This window comes from Eucyclogobius newberryi, unplaced genomic scaffold, assembly GCF_026437365.1.
Source record: "Eucyclogobius newberryi isolate DKJ021-1_F unplaced genomic scaffold, fEucNew1.0.hap1 SCAF_10, whole genome shotgun sequence".
Taxonomy (NCBI): Eukaryota; Metazoa; Chordata; class Actinopteri; order Gobiiformes; family Gobiidae; genus Eucyclogobius; species Eucyclogobius newberryi.
Window position 1 is genome coordinate 34,319,454 of NW_027315724.1, and position 21,352 is coordinate 34,340,805.

Consider the following 21,352-nt stretch of genomic DNA (forward strand, 5'->3'; position numbering starts at 1 on the left):
TCACAATATTCAGACGATATTTTAACAACGCATCAGGAATGTGCTAAAATGTGTCTGTAAATGACTCGGTTGAGGTTACAAAAGTACAGAAATATATCATAATACCGCTTTATACCTAGACTTTTCTGTCCCTTTCTGAGGTCATTTTCAATAGTTTTAATTATAGATGATGCACTTAATATTATAATTTTGTATATAGCCAGAACAACAATTGCAATATTATGGTTTTTTATATATACTGTATATATATCTATATTCTGTTAAACAAAGCCACTAACAGAAGTAATATTATACTACAAGTACTATGGTAAGACCTTTTGAGTGTTGAATGATCAAAAAAACCTCTCACTCACAAATGTAACAGTAATTCAAATGTGCACTTATAGACAAAAGAACACTTGTTTTGCACACTTTTAGATGTTTAGATGCTCAGTTGCGTTGTGCATCTTGCGTCTGTGTAAAACGTGTACGTACAGTGTGTCGTGTGATGGCGCTCGCAGCTGCCGCCCGTAAACCTTTCACCTCTGCTCGTCCGAACGCTCTTTTCTCCGAGCAAAACGTGTACGGTTTGTCTAAGCGCCGTGAGTTCAGCCACGCAGCCTCTGAGGACAAGTTGTTTCAGTTGTACAGACGTGACAATTTACAACAATTGATTCCTAATTATGCTTTACACTAAAAGAAAATCCACACATTTATTGGTGTTTGGTAAGCTTCACTCTAAATTAGGAACGATTTGACTGACATTAAGAGGTTTTGAGCAATCCTTGATCAGTTTGTATTGTATTGTGTTGTATTTTACTGTATCTTGGTCTCTGTGTGACTCTCCACCATTCACCTGTTTTTCACTCGTCACGTTTTTCGAGTATGTAGGTTACAGCCGCCCCCTTTTTCTACCAACTGTAAGACACACATGCAACTGGTTAGACTGTCCACACAGGATTTCCCAAACAGGACGAGGTGTTAAAACAAAGACCCCGCCCACCCGGGCCTGTTTTTGTTACACCATTGACCTTATTCAGACGGAAACAACCCGAGGCCCCGTGTTTGTCCCCGTTTGTCGTCAGAACCCTTCCCTTTTTGAGCGCGCTCTCGTCTGATCCGGGGACGAGCTGCCGGCTTTCGTTGTGATCGCGCAATACTCAGCACTTCATCTAATCTTACGCAACACGACTCTCATGCTAATCTGAAGTGACGCACCTGTAAGACGGAGCGTTAGCATCTCTTTGTGTTTGTACCAAATACAAATCTGTTATCTACTATTACTACTACCGGTGCTGCTATTTACTACTAGACTTCTTCCACTGCAAGAAAACTATTCAAGCGATGCGTTAAATACTTGTCGTTTTTTATTCAGGCTAAGTGCATCACAGTACTTCATTCAAGTTCTATTAAACAAAACCAAAGAAGCAATAAACGGATGAGTAAAATGACACACATTGGAGATATTTAGTTACTTGTTTTCACTTGAAAATGTACTCAAATCAATCAAGCTCTGTACCCAAATGTTTTCATATGATAAACAAAATATGTTTTGCCCCAGTACGGATACATATACTGTATTTTCCGGATTATAAATTACTCCGGAGTCGCACCATCTTAAATATACATAATAGGGAAGAAAAAAACATATATAAGTCGCACTGGAGTATAAGTCGCATTTTTGGGGGAAATTTATTTGATAAAATCCAAGACCAAGAACAAACATTTCATCTTGAAATGCAATTTAAAATAATAACAGATGAGAGAACATGGTGAATAGGTGTACGTATGCTAACGCTAACACCTTCAGCTACATGACGTATGCTAACGCTAACACCTTCAGCTACATGACGTATGCTAACGCTAACACCTTCAGCTACATGACGTATGCTAACGCTAACACCTTCAGCTACATGACGTATGCTAACGCTAACACCTTCAGCTACATGAGGCACAGACAGAACTGTGGTAAGTGTCTGGTATGTTAACGTAACATATGAACAGTTATTCAGATAACTATAGCATAAAGAACATGCTAACAAGTTTACCAAAGCATCAGTTTTACCCCAAATCACTAAATCCATTGAATTCTTCTTCCTCTGTGTCACTTCTAAACAACTCCACAAACTCCGGAGGTATACATTTAAAAAAAAAAAAAATCCGGCCAAAACTATGTAAAAACTGCGACTTATGATCCGAAAATATGGTACTGCAGCGTTCAGAGTCAAAATGAGACTGCTGTGTGCCTTCAATCTCTTACCGACGTTACTGTTACTGAGCGTGGCTTCCCAATGCGACCGTTGTTGTTTTGGCAACCTATTAGACCTCTTTTACCTCGAATTAGACCTCTTTACCTAAAAAAACAACTGGTGTCACCTTTCACCCACTGGCGTCCTCCCATGGGCCGCGTCCAGTTCTCTGCTTCCTTAATGACTTCCTGGTCGCACCCTTAACTTTCAAGCTCCTTTACAACCTTAATCAACCCCGCGCGAAAAGACTCGAGCAAATTCAACGCTGTCAAAGTACTTCGGAATGGAATACAAATGTACATGTTGTTTTTTGGCCCCCGGCATTACTAAGGTGAAGGCCCCTCTTCTCGCTACTTGTAAAAGGGCTTCGTCAGGCTCTGTTGAAGAAGGATGAGAGAGTGTGTGAGAGAGAGGAGGACGAGGAAAGAGGCCGAGAAAGAGAGATTAGGTGTGGGAAATGGGGGTAAAAGAGACAAGGACGAAAGGGAGAGAATGGGGAAGAGTAAGAGGAGGAGAGCGATAAGGGAAGAGAGCGACAGATAAGGTGAGAGGGTGTAAGGGAAAGAGGGGATGAGGAGCGAGAGAAGAAAAAGAAAGGAGAAAGAGAGAGGAGGAGGAGCGAGTAAAGGAGAGAGGGTGGAAAGAAGAGAGAGAGCGAGAGGAGGAGATAGAAAATGTGGATTGGAGTGGACAAAGCAAAAGAGGGGAAATGGAAAAGAGGGAAAGAAAAGGCGAGATATAAAGAGAGAAGAAAGAGGGACTGGCGGAGGAAAGTGAAGGAGAGAGGGGAGAAGAGAGAAAAAAGGAGTGAGAGAGGCAAACGGAAAGGAAGAAAAGGAAATGTAAAATTGATTGAGGGAGAAGAAAGAGAGACAGGAGGCAAGTGAAGGAGCAAAAAGGAGGAGAGGAAGAAGAAGAACAGCCTGTGCCAAATACTGATGCAGAGAACTGGCTGGAGTCGGTGCTATTTCTGTTGCCGGGGAGTTCCTTCCCCTCGAAGTGTTTACGAGTTTGTTTGACCTTCTTCTGTGCAGCTTATGAGGGGCTCGTATGAGGGGCCGGTATGAGGGGCCGGTATGAGGGGCCAGTATGAGGGGCTGGTATGAGGGGCTCGTATGAGGGGCCGGTATGAGGGGCCGTTATGAGGGGCTGGTATGAGGGGCTCGTATGAGGGGCCGGTATGAGGGGCCGGTATGAGGGGCTGGTATGAGGGGCTCGTATGAGGGGCCGGTATGAGGGGCCGTTATGAGGGGCTGGTATGAGGGGCCGGTATGAGGGGCCGGTATGAGGGGCCGGTATGAGGGGCCGGTATGAGGGGCCGGTATGAGGGGCCGGTATGAGGGGCCGGTATGAGGGGCCGGTATGAGGGGCCGCTATGAGGGGCCGGTATGAGGGGCCGGTATGAGGGGCCGGTATGAGGGGCCGGTATGAGGGGCGGGTATGAGGGGTTGGTATGAGGGGCCGGTATGAGGGGCCGGTATGAGGGGCCGGTATGAGGGGCCGGTATGAGGGGCCGGTATGAGGGGCCGGTATGAGGGGCCGGTATGAGGGGTTGGTATGAGGGGCCGGTATGAGGGGCCGGTATGAGGGGCCGGTATGAGGGGCCGGTATGAGGGGCCGGTATGAGGGGCCGGTATGAGGGGCCGGTATGAGGGGCCGGTATGAGGGGTTGGTATGAGGGGCCGGTATGAGGGGTTGGTATGAGGGGCTGGTATGAGGGGCTCGTATGAGGGGCCGGTATGAGGGGCCGGTATGAGGGGCCGGTATGAGGGGCCGGTATGAGGGGTTGATATGAGGGGCTCGTATGAGGGGCTGGTATGAGGGGCTGGTATGAGGGGCTGGTATGAGGGGCTGGTATGAGGGGCTGGTATGAGGGGCTGGTATGAGGGGCCGGTATGAGGGGCCGGTATGAGGGGCCGGTATGAGGGGCCGGTATGAGGGGCCGGTATGAGGGGCCGGTATGAGGGGCTCGTATGAGGGGCCGGTATGAGGGGCCGGTATGAGGGGCCGGTATGAGGGGCCGGTATGAGGGGCCGGTATGAGGGGCTGGTATGAGGGGCTGGTATGAGGGGCTCGTATGAGGGGCTGGTATGAGGGGCTGGTATGAGGGGCTGGTATGAGGGGCCGGTATGAGGGGCCGGTATGAGGGGCCGGTATGAGGGGCCGGTATGAGGGGCTCGTATGAGGGGCTGGTATGAGGGGCTGGTATGAGGGGCCGGTATGAGGGGCCGGTATGAGGGGCCGGTATGAGGGGCCGGTATGAGGGGCCGGTATGAGGGACCGGTATGAGGGGCCGGTATGAGGGGCCGGTATGAGGGGCTCGTATGAGGGGCTGGTATGAGGGGCTGGTATGAGGGGCTGGTATGAGGGGCTGGTATGAGGGGCCACAGTCAAATGCGTCATCAGAATGTGACATGGAACTGGCACATGTAGTTCTAGTTCTAGGAATGACATCAACAGTGATTAGTTTGCCGGACCGAATTCCTGGCTTTGCAAATATAAAAACGTGTTTACCGAGTGTAGTGCGGTGACTCAACAAAATGTATATGTTTATTTTTTACAACATCTTTCATGTGATTCCACCTGCACGCACAGAGCAGTTACTATATCATCTTTATAATGGAAAAGATGGATTCGTGAATGATTTACTCCCAAATTGCCAGACTTTTCTTCTTTCTTTTTAATCCCAGTAAAATAAATGGCTTGACTAGTAAAAACGTGGGTCAACTATAGCAGCATTGAATCAACTGACTATAGCTGTGTTTGCAAGTCGACTCAGCCCTATCTCGCAATCCTAAAAACAATGTGGCCTCACAATGCATACATTATAACAAGCTACTCATAAGACAATAAAATATATGTACCGGTATTACAATGTAAAGGGAGAGACTTTCTCTGTTTGTTTTTCTAATTATCTAATGATAACTTATGCTAACAACATGCGTATCTCTATCAGTATTTTACATTTTGTTCATTGTAGAATCCAATGTTGATCTAAAACGGCTGAGTAATCGACACAAGTTCATAAGACAGAATAATAATGTACTAAAACATTTCACACAAAAAGAGCCAGGGTTTCTCAGGAGAGTTGTCTTTGGGGCAATGTTGGCAAATGTTGCAACAGATGGGCACTTCAAACACGCTGAAAATACATATTTAACCATCACAAGAGTTGTTCAGTGAGGTGAAAATGTTACTTAGTTCTGCTTAAATGTTCCCAGTAAAAATAACTACGTACAGGGATGTGGGTGGAGTTAGCGGGTGGGTAAAAACGGCTATGTCCGCGCACTCGAGCCTTAAACGCTGGACAATACTGGATTAAACATGCATAAATCAATCCAAAATACTACTCTGAACACAATTGTAACACGGCTCATCCAAATTGTGCCCTTTGTACCATTTTCAGGAAACGGCTCGAGTTTGAACACGACCAACTCCTCGGATCCTGGTTCGGCGGCGGTGGAGGAGGCGGAGGAGTATCTGGAGCTGAACGGATGGCAGATCTGTCAAGACCAGGACGAGATGCTCAACCTGGCCTTCACCATCGGCTCCTTCCTGCTGTCGGCCATCACTCTGCCCATGGGCATCATCATGGACAAGTACGGGCCCCGCAAACTCAGGCTGGCCGGCAGGTGAGGAACACACTTTATTTGACTCATACTCGAGCAGGTTTGGGACCAGATCTCATGCTGCAAGGTTGGGAAATGACAGCAACTATATCAAATAAAATGAATAAAAGAGTTGTGAACCAAAGTATAAACCAAACTGTACAATTTAAGATAAGAGAACCTAGAATTCTTTTGTTGCAACACAGGTTAGGCACAGAAGTATAATAATAAAAACAGATAACTTAAGAAAAAGCTCTTATAATCTTAATAACATTAACATGTTATATGGACAAACAAACAAATAAATTAAGTGAAAATCTTGTCTTTCTCTCATAGATGCAATCTTGTGTCTCATCTCTTCCCTATACAATACTGTTTTATGATTTTGCGATATGTCTTTTTGTAATACGATAGCATAGAGCGGAACTATTGTATACTTCAACTTGCAGAGTTGAGAAGTTTCCATTACCATGTGTTTTGGGACTGTCACATTGTACAAAAATACTGGACGGGAATTAACAAGTCAGTGCAGATCGTTTTTGATATGAGCGTCCCAATCGATGTTGGAATATTGTTCTTGGGCTTCTAAACCCGTGCCATGGACACAGTGGATGGACACCTTTGGCACATACTCCTGGCAGCTGGAAAGAAGGCCCTCACAAAAGAATGGCTGACTCAAACCACTCCAAAACCATTAAGAACCGGACTAACAGACACAATGGAAAAAAAAATTCTGGACTCAACTTGAAAATAGACAAATTAAAAAAAAAAAACAATGGACAAAATGGGAAAATGTACTTGGCTCTAATTCGTCTTATTTCTTTGATGCCACTCCCTTGTTTTCTACTTTTACTCCTTTACTGACCTTATGTTTTCTCTGCTCCAGCTCGTCCTTTTTGTGGTTTTATCTTTGTGTGTTTTTAATGTAACATCATATCAATATCACACATTACAGACTCAATGTTACTTCTAAATGTGTAAGTGTGTACTACAGTTTCCTTTATCAACGGGGAACTCTGCAGTTTTACCATGCACTTTCTCTCCAATGTCTCTTCCACTACATACAGTAGCAACGAGATTTGCGATCAATTATAAAGCGTCTTTTAAATGCAATGTATTATTTTGTCCGATAAAGATGTCGTCGTGACTGTTTCTCGTTTGCGTCCACAGCGCCTGCTTCGCCTTCTCCTGCCTCCTCATCGCTTACGGAGCCAGTGATCCTAACAGTAAGTATCCAATAGATCGTTCAGAATAAGGTAGTAATAGTGTCATGTCTGGCTCTACAAATCCGAACTTCAGCCGACTCGCCTATTGCGTCACGTGTAAATGACCGTTTTTACCTGTATTCAGAGTGTGGGAGTGAATGAATAATGCAGTGTGAAGCCACTATCAAACAATAACAATAAAACTTGCATAAAAATTCCACTGAAAAGCACCAAATTACAGCCAAGTAGCACCTGTCTATGCTATAACTCACTATGTTCTTTAGCCTAATGTTAAAGCAATTGGGATTGAAGTTTCTGATCCAAGTATTTCGACACTATTTTGTGATAAATGTATTCATCACAGCTTATCGTGTTGTTCCACCGCTCTTTTGTTTCATTTGGTAATGTTTCCCCTCAACATTTGGCCTGTATTGTTGCCCGTTATCGTCATCGTCGTCGTTAATACGATCAACGTTTATTCCGTTCTTCCTCCAGAGCTGTCCATCCTCATCTTCTTCGCGTTGGCCTTGAACGGATTCGGCGGGATGTGCATGACCTTCACTTCTCTGACGGTAAGCCGCAAAACGACCTCTTTTATTGATTTTTGACACCGACGCGGTTCCGACGACGCCAGAAACGCGACGTCACGGGTCGTCCCACGTGAGCCGCGCCCGGGACTTTAGACGGCGGTGATGTATTATTCACTGGTCTTGCTCATAAAGACGCCGGCTCATGACTCATGCATTCACACAAGGCCGAGTGCAGTGCAGCGCTGTCCGACCGAAGACGACGCACAAGGGGGTTGTGTAACGCACGCTGTGGGCCAAAAGAGGAGAACGTGGCACACAGGGATGCCATCGTGTCAAATTCAAGTGTGTGCGCGATTATTGTGAGAAAGAAACATCATGATTTAACGATTATTCAAGATGATTGAGGCTGCGACCGAACAGCAGTCGAATCTTTCATTTTAATCTTCCTATCTCACGCTCTGACACGTACTGTTCCTCAAGTTTGTGATCGGCTTTACACAATTCTTCTTAATAATAACAATAATTCTTAACATTTATGTCTATTTTTGGGCTGTATATTGAACGAAAAATACTTAAATTTGCTTCTAAAATTGTCACGCTTATTATTTTTTGGGTTCTTGCGATTATATTGTGACCTGAATAATCACGATTATCGATTGACCTGATCATCTTGACATTCCTAGTTGCACAAGGAAGAGACACTGAATCCTGTTGGGTGTATACGGTTCCATAGTTAAAGTGTGATTGTTGTCCATATAGTTGAGCAAAATGTGTTTTCTCAGTTCACATTTGTTGCAAAAGCAGCTCTTGAGGTAGAAATAAGACCGCTGTGTGCTGCCTGCATGTAATTATAAAGCTCTTTATCGTCTGAGAACCAGGAAGCTGTTGGTATGTTGTTTTTTTGCCTCTGAAAGCTGTGTAAGGCGCTCGTAAACTCATCGCGGTGAATCAATGCTACAAATGCTTTAGTAAAGTATGGGATAACGTTTAAAATGAATTAGTTCTGTTTTTCACATTTTTAAGATGGTGAAAATGTGCCTTTAGTTGAAAACAAATTTGTTTTCACCCTAAATATAATAAATATGTATAACAAAAGAAGTTAGAAGAACTTCTTTCTGTGGTAATATTGCTCTTTTATTAGAATGGATAAAATACACAAAAATGCACGCTTTTTATAAGCAAAAAGCGTGCATGCAATTAAATATAAGACAAACGCTTATAATATTCGAAAATGTATATGATTTAAGTTGAGTCGTCAGATTTACTTTACACTTTTTACATCGCGGTGTTACAAGGCCATGTTTTATTCATGTTTGGCGAAAGTACAATCGAAGCGTTTGCTACTGTACAACCGTCATGCATTTTGTGTGGTCGCATTCATATTTAATCTCTTATAATTAGTGATTACAAGGTCAGTCTTTTCACCCCATATTTAATTCATAACGTGGCTTAAGCTCGTGTTATTGAAGTCGGCTCTAAAGACGTGACCAGGAAGTGCAGCCAGAGGAGCTGAAGTGTCTTTGTGTTTCCTCGCACCCGACAAGAGACCCACACACACACACGCACACACACACGCACGCACACGCACACACACACACACACACACACACATGCACACACACATGCACACACGCACACACATACACACAACAAACCGCAACAACAGTAAGATCGAATACTCAGAACTAGACTTTTGGGTTTGGTCCCAGTTTAATTTTTATGTTGACTTGGTTTGCTTCTGTTTTTAGTTCCTGTTTTTAATACGGTGCGTTTTGAAGTGTGAACACGCCCGTTTCCCATGTCACTGCGCGGACACCCATTAACCAGAAATGGAATCATCAACAACAAATCATACACTCAGATCGTATCATATTCAGAATACTGTTTTATTTTTTTCATTTGGTGGTGTTCAGAATGCAGTTACTTTCCTAAACTCAAAAGTATATATTGTGGTATTTGATCATGTGATTTAGGTTTGGACTGCGCCGTGGTAGTGAGGAAACATTGTTCTTGTGGTGAGAACATGTCCTATGATCAGTAATAAATACATGTGAAACCAGTGGTGCGACAAACTTAAAGTCATGTTTATTCCTCTGTAATATAATGTGACTCTATGTGAACTTTTTCAGAGTACAGGACTCTGATTGGACCATACAGAATACCTTTTAATACAGGTGTTCATTATTCTCTAACTAAATACATTTTCGGAGTATTCTCCACATCATGACAGATGGACTTTACATAAACTATACATTTATTTCTACTGCATATAGACATTTCAGATTTCAATTTGGATGTTTTTATTGCACTTAAAATGTTTTTTCCTTACTGTGACTGGGCTTGCATCTCCACAAACCTGGCTCGTACTTAAAAAACTTAAAATCTTTAAGCATGGAGAATGGTTCTGAAATATGGATTCAACTGTCTATTTCCATGGGATTATGCCAAACTTTGAATTTCCACCTCCAGAAAGTTACGTAATGTGCCTTTAAATGTAAAGAAAACAAATACATTACCTTCCTGTGTTCTATGATATAAACATGTTCAAGTTATATATTGGCCTCCGCAGCGCTGGCCTCTCCGCAGCGCTGGCCTCCGCAGCGCTGGCCTCTCCGCAGCGCTGGCCTCTCCGCAGCGCTGGCCTCTGCAGCGCTGGCCTCTCCGCAGCGCTGGCCTCCGCAGCGCTGGCCTCTCCGCAGCGCTGGCCTCTCCGCAGCGCTGGCCTCTGCAGCGCTGGCCTCTCCGCAGCGCTGGCCTCTCCGCAGCGCTGGCCTCTCCGCAGCGCTGGCCTCTGCAGCGCTGGCCTCTCCGCAGCGCTGGCCTCTCCGCAGCGCTGGCCTCTCCGCAGCGCTGGCCTCTCCGCAGCGCTGGCCTCTCCGCAGCGCTGGCCTCTGCAGCGCTGGCCTCTCCGCAGCGCTGGCCTCTCCGCAGCGCTGGCCTCTCCGCAGCGCTGGCCTCTCCGCAGCGCTGGCCTCTGCAGCGCTGGCCTCTCCGCAGCGCTGGCCTCTCCGCAGCGCTGGCCTCTCCGCAGCGCTGGCCTCTCCGCAGCGCTGCGCTGGCCTCTGCAGCGCTGGCCTCTGCAGTGCTGGCCTCTGCAGTGCTGGCCTCTCCAGAATTGATTTTAAGATATTGTTGATGGATTTCAAATGTTTGAATGGGCCGGCTCCTCCTTGTCTCAGAGCTTTTAACCGTCCATGATCCATTAGCGAATCTGCATTGCCCAACAGCCCAATCTCTGTATATTTGTATGTACCTTTGTTGAAAACCTATTTGTTTGCTCTGGCTTTTTACACAAATCGAGCAGTTGTTTTTGCCTTGTTTTATTGCAGTTGTGTAGTCTTTGTGCAGTACTTTTGGCCATTGTGGCTGTTAAATGTGTTTTTATTTGCTCAGAATGACCAAATAAAGAGAAGAAATAAAGAAATGACACTTTACAAGGGATAAAAGCTGTTCACATGAGTGTTTTGGTTCTGAAGCTGATTGTCTTTAGTCCACCAGGAGCTCACATGTCAGTACTAATACCTGGAAGTAGAAGTATTTACTTTCCAGCTCCGCTCTAGACCAGACACTCCCTCCTCCTCCTCCTCCTCCTCCTCGTTCCCCTCAGTCCCTGGAGTGTAAGTTGTTTTTGTCTTCTCTGGTTTCTCGTGCGCCCACACTCCGGGTATAGCGGGTTACAGCAAGTTCCAGTGAGGGTTACAGTGAGCTACAGTGAGTTAGAGTGAGGTACAGCAACTTACAGTGAGTTACAGTGAGTTAGAGTGAGGTACAGCAAGTTACAGTGAGTTACAGTGAGGTGCTGTGAGTTAGAATGAGGTACAGCAAGTTACAGTGAGTTACAGTGAGTTACAGTGAGTTAGAATGAGGTACAGCGGGTTACAGCAAGTTACAGTGAGCTACAGTGAGTTAGAGTGAGGGTTACAGTGAGCTACAGTGAGTTAGAGTGAGGTACAGCGGGTTACAGTGAGTTAGAGTGAGGTACAGCGGGTTACAGCAAGTTCCAGCGAGGGTTACAGTGAGCTACAGTGAGTTAGAGTGAGGTACAGCGGGTTACAGCAAGTTCCAGCGAGGGTTACAGTGAGCTACAGTGAGTTAGAGTGAGGTACAGCAAGTTACAGCAAGTTACAGTGAGTTAGAGTGAGGTACAGTGAGGTACAGTGAGTTACAGTGAGTGAGTTACTGTGAGGTACAGTGAGTGAGGTATAGCGGGTTACAGTGAGTTACAGTGAGTTACAGTGAGTTAATTATTTTTTTTTTTTTTAATGAATGAAGTCATGTTGTATTAAGGCTTATTGAAAGAGTAGCTCTCTATAATAGCCCTCAGCAGCACAGGGTGTTATAACTTCAAAATAAAAGTTAAGCATCTTTTTTAGTCAAAAATGGTCAATGGGCTGTTGAATGAACTATTACAAAATAAAAATTGTTCAACCTAAAAGTACAAAATTACAATACTAACATGGTACTCTAATAAGTAAATAGACCTAAACAACAAAGTAAATTAATGCACACATTTACAGGTAAGTTTTTTTAAAATCAAAATAATGTGGGTAGAGCAATCACTAATTGTACTCGAGTTACGGTACTATTACTTGTTACAAAATGATAAAAGTACAGTTTTTGGGCCAGACAGAGCTTTTTCATGGTCCTCAGACAAACCCGTTTTATTTTACAATCCTTTGTCCTTTTCAGACTCTGCTATTTTCAGGTTTAGGTCTCTCTTTTGTCTCTCTGTGCTAAAGCAGTATTAAGTGTCCCATTGGGGTTTAGTTTAGCAGCGGTTGAGGAAAAGCACCTTTACTTCCTTCCTTCCTTCTTTCCTTCCTTCCTTCCTTCCTTGTCTTCCTTCCTTCTTTCCTTCCTTCCTTGTCTTCCTTCCTTCCTTCCTTCCTTGTCTTCCTGGTTTGAGTAAACAACATCTTGGAGTGTTTTGCGAGTAGTCCTGACACAAGCTCCTCCTCGTGTTCTTAGCCCCTCGGTCCAACTTTATCTGGGACCGACAAAGTTGTTTTCTAAATCTTCTAAGAGTCTCTAACCAGGCCTGGCACGATCATTACAATGGCAGATGGAACGACACATTTTGGTGTTCTGTATGTACCGCGTGTATCTTTTCTACGCACCAGTAGCACTTTTTCCTCATTTCACTTGTCGTACTTGCACATTTTAGTAATAACACATATAATTAATAGTAATAACACAATAACACATCTATCGTTGATTATAGGGCTGCAACAATTAAATACAATGAAAGAATTATCGTAATCGTCGTTTGATAATCGTTATTTATTTGGACTGTTCGGACTTAAAATGCACGCAAAAAGATCATTTATAACAAAGAGGCATTATTAAATCAAAACGTCATAAAAGGAATGTACAGTTCCGGATTTTTATCAATATTATAATCTATCGAGATGCCTGGATATGCACAGAATGTAAGACTTTTAAATCCCTTAATCTTTGTTTTTTAGGGTCCAGTTGTAAACAGACAGGTACAAATTCAATAAAACCATGTTAAGTCTAAATAAAAGACCACAATTACCACTTATGAGCCCTTTTTAGTCCTGATATTGACTTGTTTTTGTCCTGATTTAGTCCTTGTTTAGTCCTAATTTTGGCCCCTAATTACAGCACAGTGTAAAGCTAAAACACATTGCTGCGCTAACGCTAAACACAAAAGAGCCGGTGCGCGCAACATGCAATTACCATAACATTTTGACATGTGACACAGTCTAAACAACAGGAAAAAGTGACAGGGCTTCGCAAAACGTCGTCTCTCGGGAATTAGACTGTTTGTTTCACACATTACGCAAGAAATGTCCAAACTCACCATTCACAAATGTTAAAAATGACCAATATTTGTTCGAAATTGGCTCCACAAACGCAATCACATGGCCCAAAGTCCTTTCACCCGACAACAATCACGTCGTTGCCACCTTCAGAAAAACAATATGACTTTTGTTTATTTTTGCTGACAAATAATCGCCGAACTTTGTGCCAGTTTTTGTTTCACGAGGATTGACCCGGGAATTACAAACCAGGTCGACACATTTTGACTTTTTGAAGTAGTACAAGTTACAGCTCGGGTCTTAAATGTGCTGAGTCAGTTTGAAATGGAGGAAGCGTCTGGGAGGAGCGCAGAGCGGTTTGAGCGCTCAGCAAAGGGCAACCGTAACAGAGAAACATTAGGAGCTGGAGAACGCGCTGCCTTATGGTTCTGTTTATTACAAATCTCCTTTTGACAGGCAGTTAAGCAGTGCCGGGTCGGAGAAGTTCTTATATATGTCGAGAGCTCTCTATTTAAAGCTGTAGTTGCACTCCGTATTACGTTACCGGTATATCACTTCTATTTTCAGCCCGACACGCTCCGACGCTCTTATTCTTCTGTGACAACGCTACAGCTTCTGCCCTGCTTAGCTTTTTATGTCTTTTAAAAGCTGTTCTAAAGCAATTTGTTTGATATCTCTGTTTGAAAAGTACCACAGCTTTAGTACTCTGGGAAACGACTGCAGTGTTGTGGTTCTCGGAGTGTCCTGGGGGCAGCGAGATCATTTCAAGATGGCACTGAAAACAGCCTAAAAAAAAGGTGTTTGCCTGTTCAAAATATCACTACGATCTACGGCGGCAGTAAACTTTTACTTTACGATTTGTCTCGCTAGCAGTGATCAAAAGCTCTCACTCTTCATGTTTTCTGTGTCTTTTTGAAGTATTTCCAAACGTTTCTCAGCTCATTTTCAAGTCTGTGTAGATAACAATTACTCACTCACTCAATTAGGTGACGATTATCTCTTTTATTGTTCGATTCGAGTCGTCTTTTTGTGTTGATTTTAAAAATCCACATTCGCAACCAAAAAAATACAGACTAATACGACTGTTTTTCCATCACAAAATACACTAAATTCCTTGAATAGTCCCGCCCTGGTTCCTAGACTCCTCGTTCACATTTGAGTGTTTTCCTGACAATGTGTTAGTTTCACACCTGGGCAGCTTTCCAGGAACGTATATCTCTGGGAGGAGAACGTCCCCCGTGTTTCTAATCGTACACCTCGCTCCTCTGATCTTCATGATGGATTGGACTGTGCCGTGTGCGGATGGGGCCGGTCCAAACTGGTTCCAGAGACGCACCGTCACCGCGAGTTGACGGACAGCTTCCCGTTTCCATTCCCACGTTTCAGCCCGAAAGTTGCAACGTCAAATTTCCCCTTTGAGCGACTGCTGCTCAGCCAGTTTCTCTTCTGCTCCGACGCCGCACGTTTGCATCGCCGGCTCAAACTGTTTTGACTGAAAGTAACCTCAGAAACTATGTTCAGGTATTTGCCAGAAGGTCTTTAGGTTGTGTGGAAGTACAGGCACGTGAACTTATGCAAGGGGTGGATCATGTCGTCTGAGCCCTGGTGTTAAAATGTGCAATGATGTTGACAATGTGAAGATTATGAATGTAATTATTTATTTGATTGAACCTTCATTCATTTCCCAGTGAGATTCACAAGGGAGTCCAAGAGGCTTCTACAATACAACCCATAGACAAAACTGTCAACTTTGGTTATTTTTAAAGACAATATTGTTGACATGTTTTGACTGTTCACGGCTGGCTGTCTTCAGAACGAATTATTAATTTATTTAATTTGATCTATATATATTTTTTATTGTTGCAGTAGAATTCACAGATGCTTTATTTGATTTATTTTGTTCATTTATTTGATTTGATTTATTTGATTTGATTGATTTGATTGATTTGATTGATTTGATTGATTTGATTTATTTTATTTATTTTATTTATTTTATTTATTTTATTTATTTTATTTATTTTATTTATTTTATTTATTTTATTTATTTTATTTATTTATTGTGTTTATTTATTGTATTTATTTTATTTACTTGATATAATTTATTTACTTTATTTTATTTACTTGATATAATTTATTTACTTTTTACTTTATTTACTTTATTTAGTGGAAAGATGTGCCGTCTCATTTCCGAGGGCCTCCATAACAGACTAATGCATTATAAATAGTTAGGATCTTAGGAAGCAACTTTTCCGTCGCACATTTATTAAGAAAAACCTTGAAAAACACGTTCCAGCAGCTTTCCTCTCTGACTTGTAATGTGGCCTGGTTACGTGTTCTGTTTTACAACAAACGTATTTATTCAGTTGAGTCATTTGTGGGCACAGTGTTCTCCTCGTTGATTCTTTATTTCATTACATTGATAAGGTTTAACACGCAAACAGCGCGAGGGCAGGTTTGAACAAGCCTCTGAGTCAAACCTTCATCCAGCTAGAACAAATAAACATGTTACCTGGCCTGGGAGCAGTCGAGATATTATTGCAGTTAAGTATTAAATATCAAGAATAACAGATATGTTTTGTTTCTTCAGATCCACAGCACATGATGACATTGAAGTGTTTATTATTGTGAGACGAAACGTCACAATTCAACGATTATTGCGATTATTGACGTCAAACAGTGAATTCCTTAACTTTTGTCTCTTCATCTTTAGCCTGTGATCAATCAAATCAAACCTTCTAATGTGACATAAACAGCCAGACACAGACTCATTTACAGTCGGCTTCATTTTGCTTCTAAAATTGTCACGATTATTCTTTTTTTTTGTTCTTACTGCGTCACGAATAATCCCGATAATCGATTAACTGCATAATCTTGACTTCACTATCAGAACAGTGTTTGTCAGAAGTAAATAAAGATATCTCTTGTAAAAGGAGATCAAATTACCGTATTTTCTGCACTATATGACGCACTTAAAAGCCTTTCTCAAAAAAGGCCTTATAATCCAGTGCGTCCTATAGTGTGGAAAATATGGTAATCTTTTATTGAAAATATAATATGATATACTTTAATTCAATTTAATTCATTTGAAAAAAAAAAAACAGATACATGCCATTTGATTAAAGAAATATATATATATATATAAAAATTAAAAAAAAATATATTTTTTAATTTTTTATTTAATTGCTTTACTCTTTATATGTAGCAATGTTTTCAAAGGCCACAATGATTTTATTGCAATTAAAATACGATTCCATCCTCTCGTATGGTCTTTATTAGTAATAATAATAATGATAATAATAATAATAATACTGTATATGTAGAAAAAGGTAACAAAAAAGTGACAAAGCTTCAAAATGGAGATTCATTATTGGATTATTGACTGTTAAACGATTCCAGATTCAAACCGTTCTTAACCTTCACCCGTCTCCGTCTGCAGTCACCGGACAGTCGAGCGTCAGGGGAGAATCGCTCCAGGTTCGCCGCTCGTTTGTCTTCACGCGGTTCGTTTAGTCCCGCGTCTGCGCCAGCCAAACGGACACGAAGAGGTCCCGCCGTCTTTGTCGCCGCCGCTGCTCGACTGAATCGGCTCATTGTTGGCTCGGCGTTTCCGGGCAGCGAGTGCATAAAGCCCGTCTGAGGCGCAGGTAAAAGGATTGGAGCGTTTGGTCAGAGCCTTTGGGGAACTCCTGACACTGAATTAACTTAAAAGTATGAAAATGTCACGATCCGATATTTATTGCGATATTTTAAAGACACAAACAGAATTACTACTACCTGTACTGCCTTTTCCTTTTTAAATACCTTGGCAAACAATTACTGTCAATGTGAATGTGCTAAATGACAGTTAGCCTACAGCAAAACAATGCCTTAAACAACAGAGCTCATCATTCGATATATCGAAACAGCCCGTGAGACTTTCGATGACGCGATAATGCGATATTTTGTTACATCGTTTGTTAAGTAATATCTCTGGGTTTAAATATTCAGTTTCCATTTAATGATTTTATGTCGACTGAAAGTGATATATTTATTGCCATGTTTGCTTTTTTTCTTCTGTTATTAAAATATAAATATGAAAAAAAATGGAAATCTATATATAGCCAGGCTGGCTTTTTGTATCCTATTTTTCTTAAAATTCCCTCATATTTAAAAGAAAAAAAGTATACGTAAAAAATGAAAATAAATAATAATAATAATTGTGCTTTTTCATCATTTGAGACCGTAGCGCAGATTTAAAGCGTCGGGACAATCCTTTAAAAACCTTTAATTGCTCACATTTCCAGTAAAGAGATTTGCTCTTTATAAAATCTGCTTTGTCTAAAAAGTCCCGAGGCCGAGCATGAAAAACACATTCCAACCGCGATTAAAAGTCACCAAAAAGTTACGGATTAAAGTTTCAAAAACCCTGTCGCTCTGAGAGGATTATAGTGTTTTGATGTTTTTATTAGCGGCTAATTTATTCACTATTTAAAACCATGAAGCCGCGAGGTCAGCTGATTACGCTGCAGGTTTTAATTTAGCACATGGTGTTTTTATTAGCGGCTCCTTATCTCACGTCGCCCGCTTTAATCCTTCTTTGAATTATTTAATCATTCGCATAAGAAAGAACAGTATTATGGAAGAACACGTTATGAGCTGGAATCCATAAACACAGGAAGTAAAGGTCAAATCCAGGGTCAGTAAAGTCTTTTCATGTCAAATCCTGCTCCCGAAACGAGCATTGAAAAGAGTTTTAGTCATATTTTTGAACAGTTTAGATCCATTTTCATCCAGTGACACAAAATGTAATGGAACATAGTGGATTATTTCATTTGCACATGTGATTTAATGCATTTGAATCCATCTCGCGTTAAACGTATTATATTCTCACTTGGGTTGAACCATGTGGTGATTTTTCAGGTCAGAATTGAGTCACTGTTTGGAGGACTTGGGACTTTACTCCATAAAAACGTCACGATTTAACCATTTTTCACGATTATTGAGACAGTGAAATATTTAATTTTATGACATGTTTTTGTTCCTCATCTTTCCGAAAGATGAAATCAAGTTAAATTTGACAAAAACAGCCTGATTAAAAACAGTTATTTAAATGTTTTGGGCGATATACTGAACTAAAAAGGCTTAATTTTGCTTCTAAAATGTTCACTTTTCGCTTCAACACGACACACATTCCCGGTTCAGGAGCCGTCACTCTGCAGTGGCTCGTTTGTCTCGTCTTGACGTTTTATTGACTTTACTCGTTGTTATCTGGTGCGTTCTGTTCTGTGACGCACGCCTCATGCTTCATGGACCGCGGCACTGTTCAGGGGACTGACTAAACCAGTCCCGCCCGACATTTCACATGAGAAACACATCGTTTTGCTTTACTGACCTGTGTTTTTCACTGCTGCTTCATAGCAAACTAAAAGTGCTCTGCAGGATCCAAATGGACTTGATTATGGCCTTGTGTCTGCATGTCACAAAGTTTTAACTGAATGTAACTTGAATTAATGGAAATATATGTTTTCTGAATTGGGGTAAAACTATAAGGGAGTGAAGGATGTGGAAAAACTAGACAGAAACTGGGACAAAACTACAAACTGGGACTGAAAAAGACAAAAGCAGGATTTTGGGTTTGTCCTGCCGGTTTAGGCCTGACTCAGGCTTTGTTTGGTCCTGTTAGTCCAGGTCTAATCCGGGTTTAGTACCGGTTTACTCACATTAGTACGTGAGTAAACCGGTCCGATTGTGATCTTGATGTAGAATTGTCCTGATTATTGTTCAGCAAAACAGTGTTCTCGCTGGGCTGAGGTTGGAGGATGGCGGTGGGACTGTAGGCGCCGCTCGCCGCTCTCCCACAGGGCTTGATATGGAAAGCCAATATGCTCACACTCCGCCCCTTTGGAGCGGCGTATCGCAGCGTATTTTCCGACACTTTTACAAAATAAAGCGCCGCTTTTAACGCTGTGCGCCGTAAACGAGGCCGTGATTTACGCCAGACGGCGCTCGGCGTTCTCTTAATTTACGCCAGACGCCGCTCCCGAGTGGTGGAGTGTGATCATATTGGCCTTCCATATCTTTGGGTACCGCGTGAGCGCCGTGGTGCTTTTCACGCGTGCCGCGTGGCTCTTGGGCATGGCAGGGGCCCGCTCAGTGAGAACACTGGCAGAAGTTACTTTTCTGGTAAACAGCATTTACAACATTAAATAACTTTAAAGACAAAGAGCGAGAATCCCATGAAAACTGTAATTTCTGTCTCTTAAATGTGTGTTTTTTATGTTTTTATGATTTGTCTGTTGCTACTTTTTCACATTGCTCCGTGTCATTGTTGATCATCAAGAGGTCTCAATCTAAATGGGTTTTACCTGGTTAATTAAAGTTGAATAAATGATAGATAAATCTGGAAAAAAAATGCTTTTACTTTCCAGTCCAGTTCAAAAATGTAGTGCAGTAGAACGTATAGATTCCTGCTCTCAATTGTACTGGAGTCAAAGTAAAAAGTATCCACTGTAAATGCACTCAAAGCAAAGCGCAGATACCTGAAAAATATACTTTACTTTCCCCCACAAGCTTCGTAAATAATCGCAAAATCGTTTCTTCTCAGCTGAAGCGCAAACACTTGACGTGGTACCTCCGCTGCACTGAGCACATTTTGAGAAGTATTTTGCTCGCTCCCGTCCCCGTCGTCGACAGAGGAAGTGAGAGCGCTCTGGCCGTGTCTGAACTCGTTGACAGTGCGCGGTTTACGAGTCGGCTCTGACGCATCTCTGCTGACCACGTCGTGTCCCCGAAAGGAAGCGCGGCCGGACCAAACCTGTCCCACGCACTGGGCCAAAGGTCGTCTGTATCTGTCGTGGGCAGAAGGGGCCCCTCGCTCGCGCTGACCGCTCCGAACGCCGATAACCTTTAGTTCAAACGTATTTTATCCTCATTTTACTGCAATTCTGACGCCTTGTCTTCAGGGCTCGAGCACAATTTGTACAAAGTGTAATTCAAAGTGATTTAAAAGGTTAAAAACCACACACTGTAAGTCACAATAAAGAAATAAAAACATGTTAAAATGGAAAAACGTATCTATTTCTTAATTTTTTTCAATTACAAGTGTTTCGGTTGCTGTTTTAGTGAGAATATTGTGCATTTTTTTCTTTTAATCGGTCAAAATTGTAAATACTTGCGCGGAAAAAAGGTGCAACAATCATAACGTTATTTTATTTACACTGTAATATTCTTAATACAAATACCTGTGCGCTTACTGTGAGCGGATCTGACTCGTAACGCCATGATTATACACTGTCTAGCTAATTCTATGAGACAAGCAGGTAGCGGACCGTCCTCTAGAAAAGTTACATAGTGCACCTTTAATTCTAGCCTTTATTTAGAAGTGACGGATCAACTATGTTCCGAGGCCTGTGTATGAACCCATCGTGCGCAGGCAGCCTGTGGTGTCCCGTGAGGTGAGGATGTGGTCTGCTGAGAGCGAGGAGGCTCTGAGGGTCTGCTTCAGCACCACTGTCTGGACTGAGCTTTATGACCCACATGGGGAGGACATCAACACCATCACAGAGTGCATCACGGACTACATCAACTTCTGTTTTGAGAACATTGTTCCCTCCCGGATGGTGCGGTGTTTTCCAAACAACAAGCCATGGATTAACCGTGAACTGAAGGCTCTGCTGAAGGAGAAGAAGAGAACAGGGAACAAGGAGGAGCTGAGGACTGTGCAGAAGGAGCTGAGGAGGAAGAAAAGGCAGGCGGAAGCCGGCTACAAGAGGAGGATGGAGGAGCAGCTGCAGCAGAAGAACATTCAGGGAGTGTGGAGGAGCCTGAAAACCATCTCGGGCTTCAAAATTCCCCCTGCCCAGACAGAGGGGGATCTACAGTGGGTGAATGATTTAAATGCTCACTTCTTGAGGTTTGATCGGTCACCCGCCCCTCCCCCTGCACAGCTGCATGCTCCCTCTTCCACAGCTGGACAATGCCCTGCATCTGTTCCTCTTCGCTTATCTGCCCCGGACCATC

The 21,352-nt window shown here is 42.6% G+C and overlaps 1 protein-coding gene across 1 annotated transcript in view; it reads left to right on the forward strand.

Annotated features, from left to right (window-relative positions):
- The window catches only part of LOC140368664 (large neutral amino acids transporter small subunit 4-like), a 55,540-nt gene that overhangs the window by 6,564 nt on the left and 27,624 nt on the right, over nucleotides 1–21,352 (forward strand). The window contains exons 3-5 of the mRNA XM_072455666.1: nucleotides 5,635–5,860; nucleotides 7,007–7,062; nucleotides 7,537–7,613. Coding sequence (XP_072311767.1) covers nucleotides 5,635–5,860; nucleotides 7,007–7,062; nucleotides 7,537–7,613 — 359 coding nt within the window. The remainder of the gene's footprint in view (nucleotides 1–5,634; nucleotides 5,861–7,006; nucleotides 7,063–7,536; nucleotides 7,614–21,352) is intronic.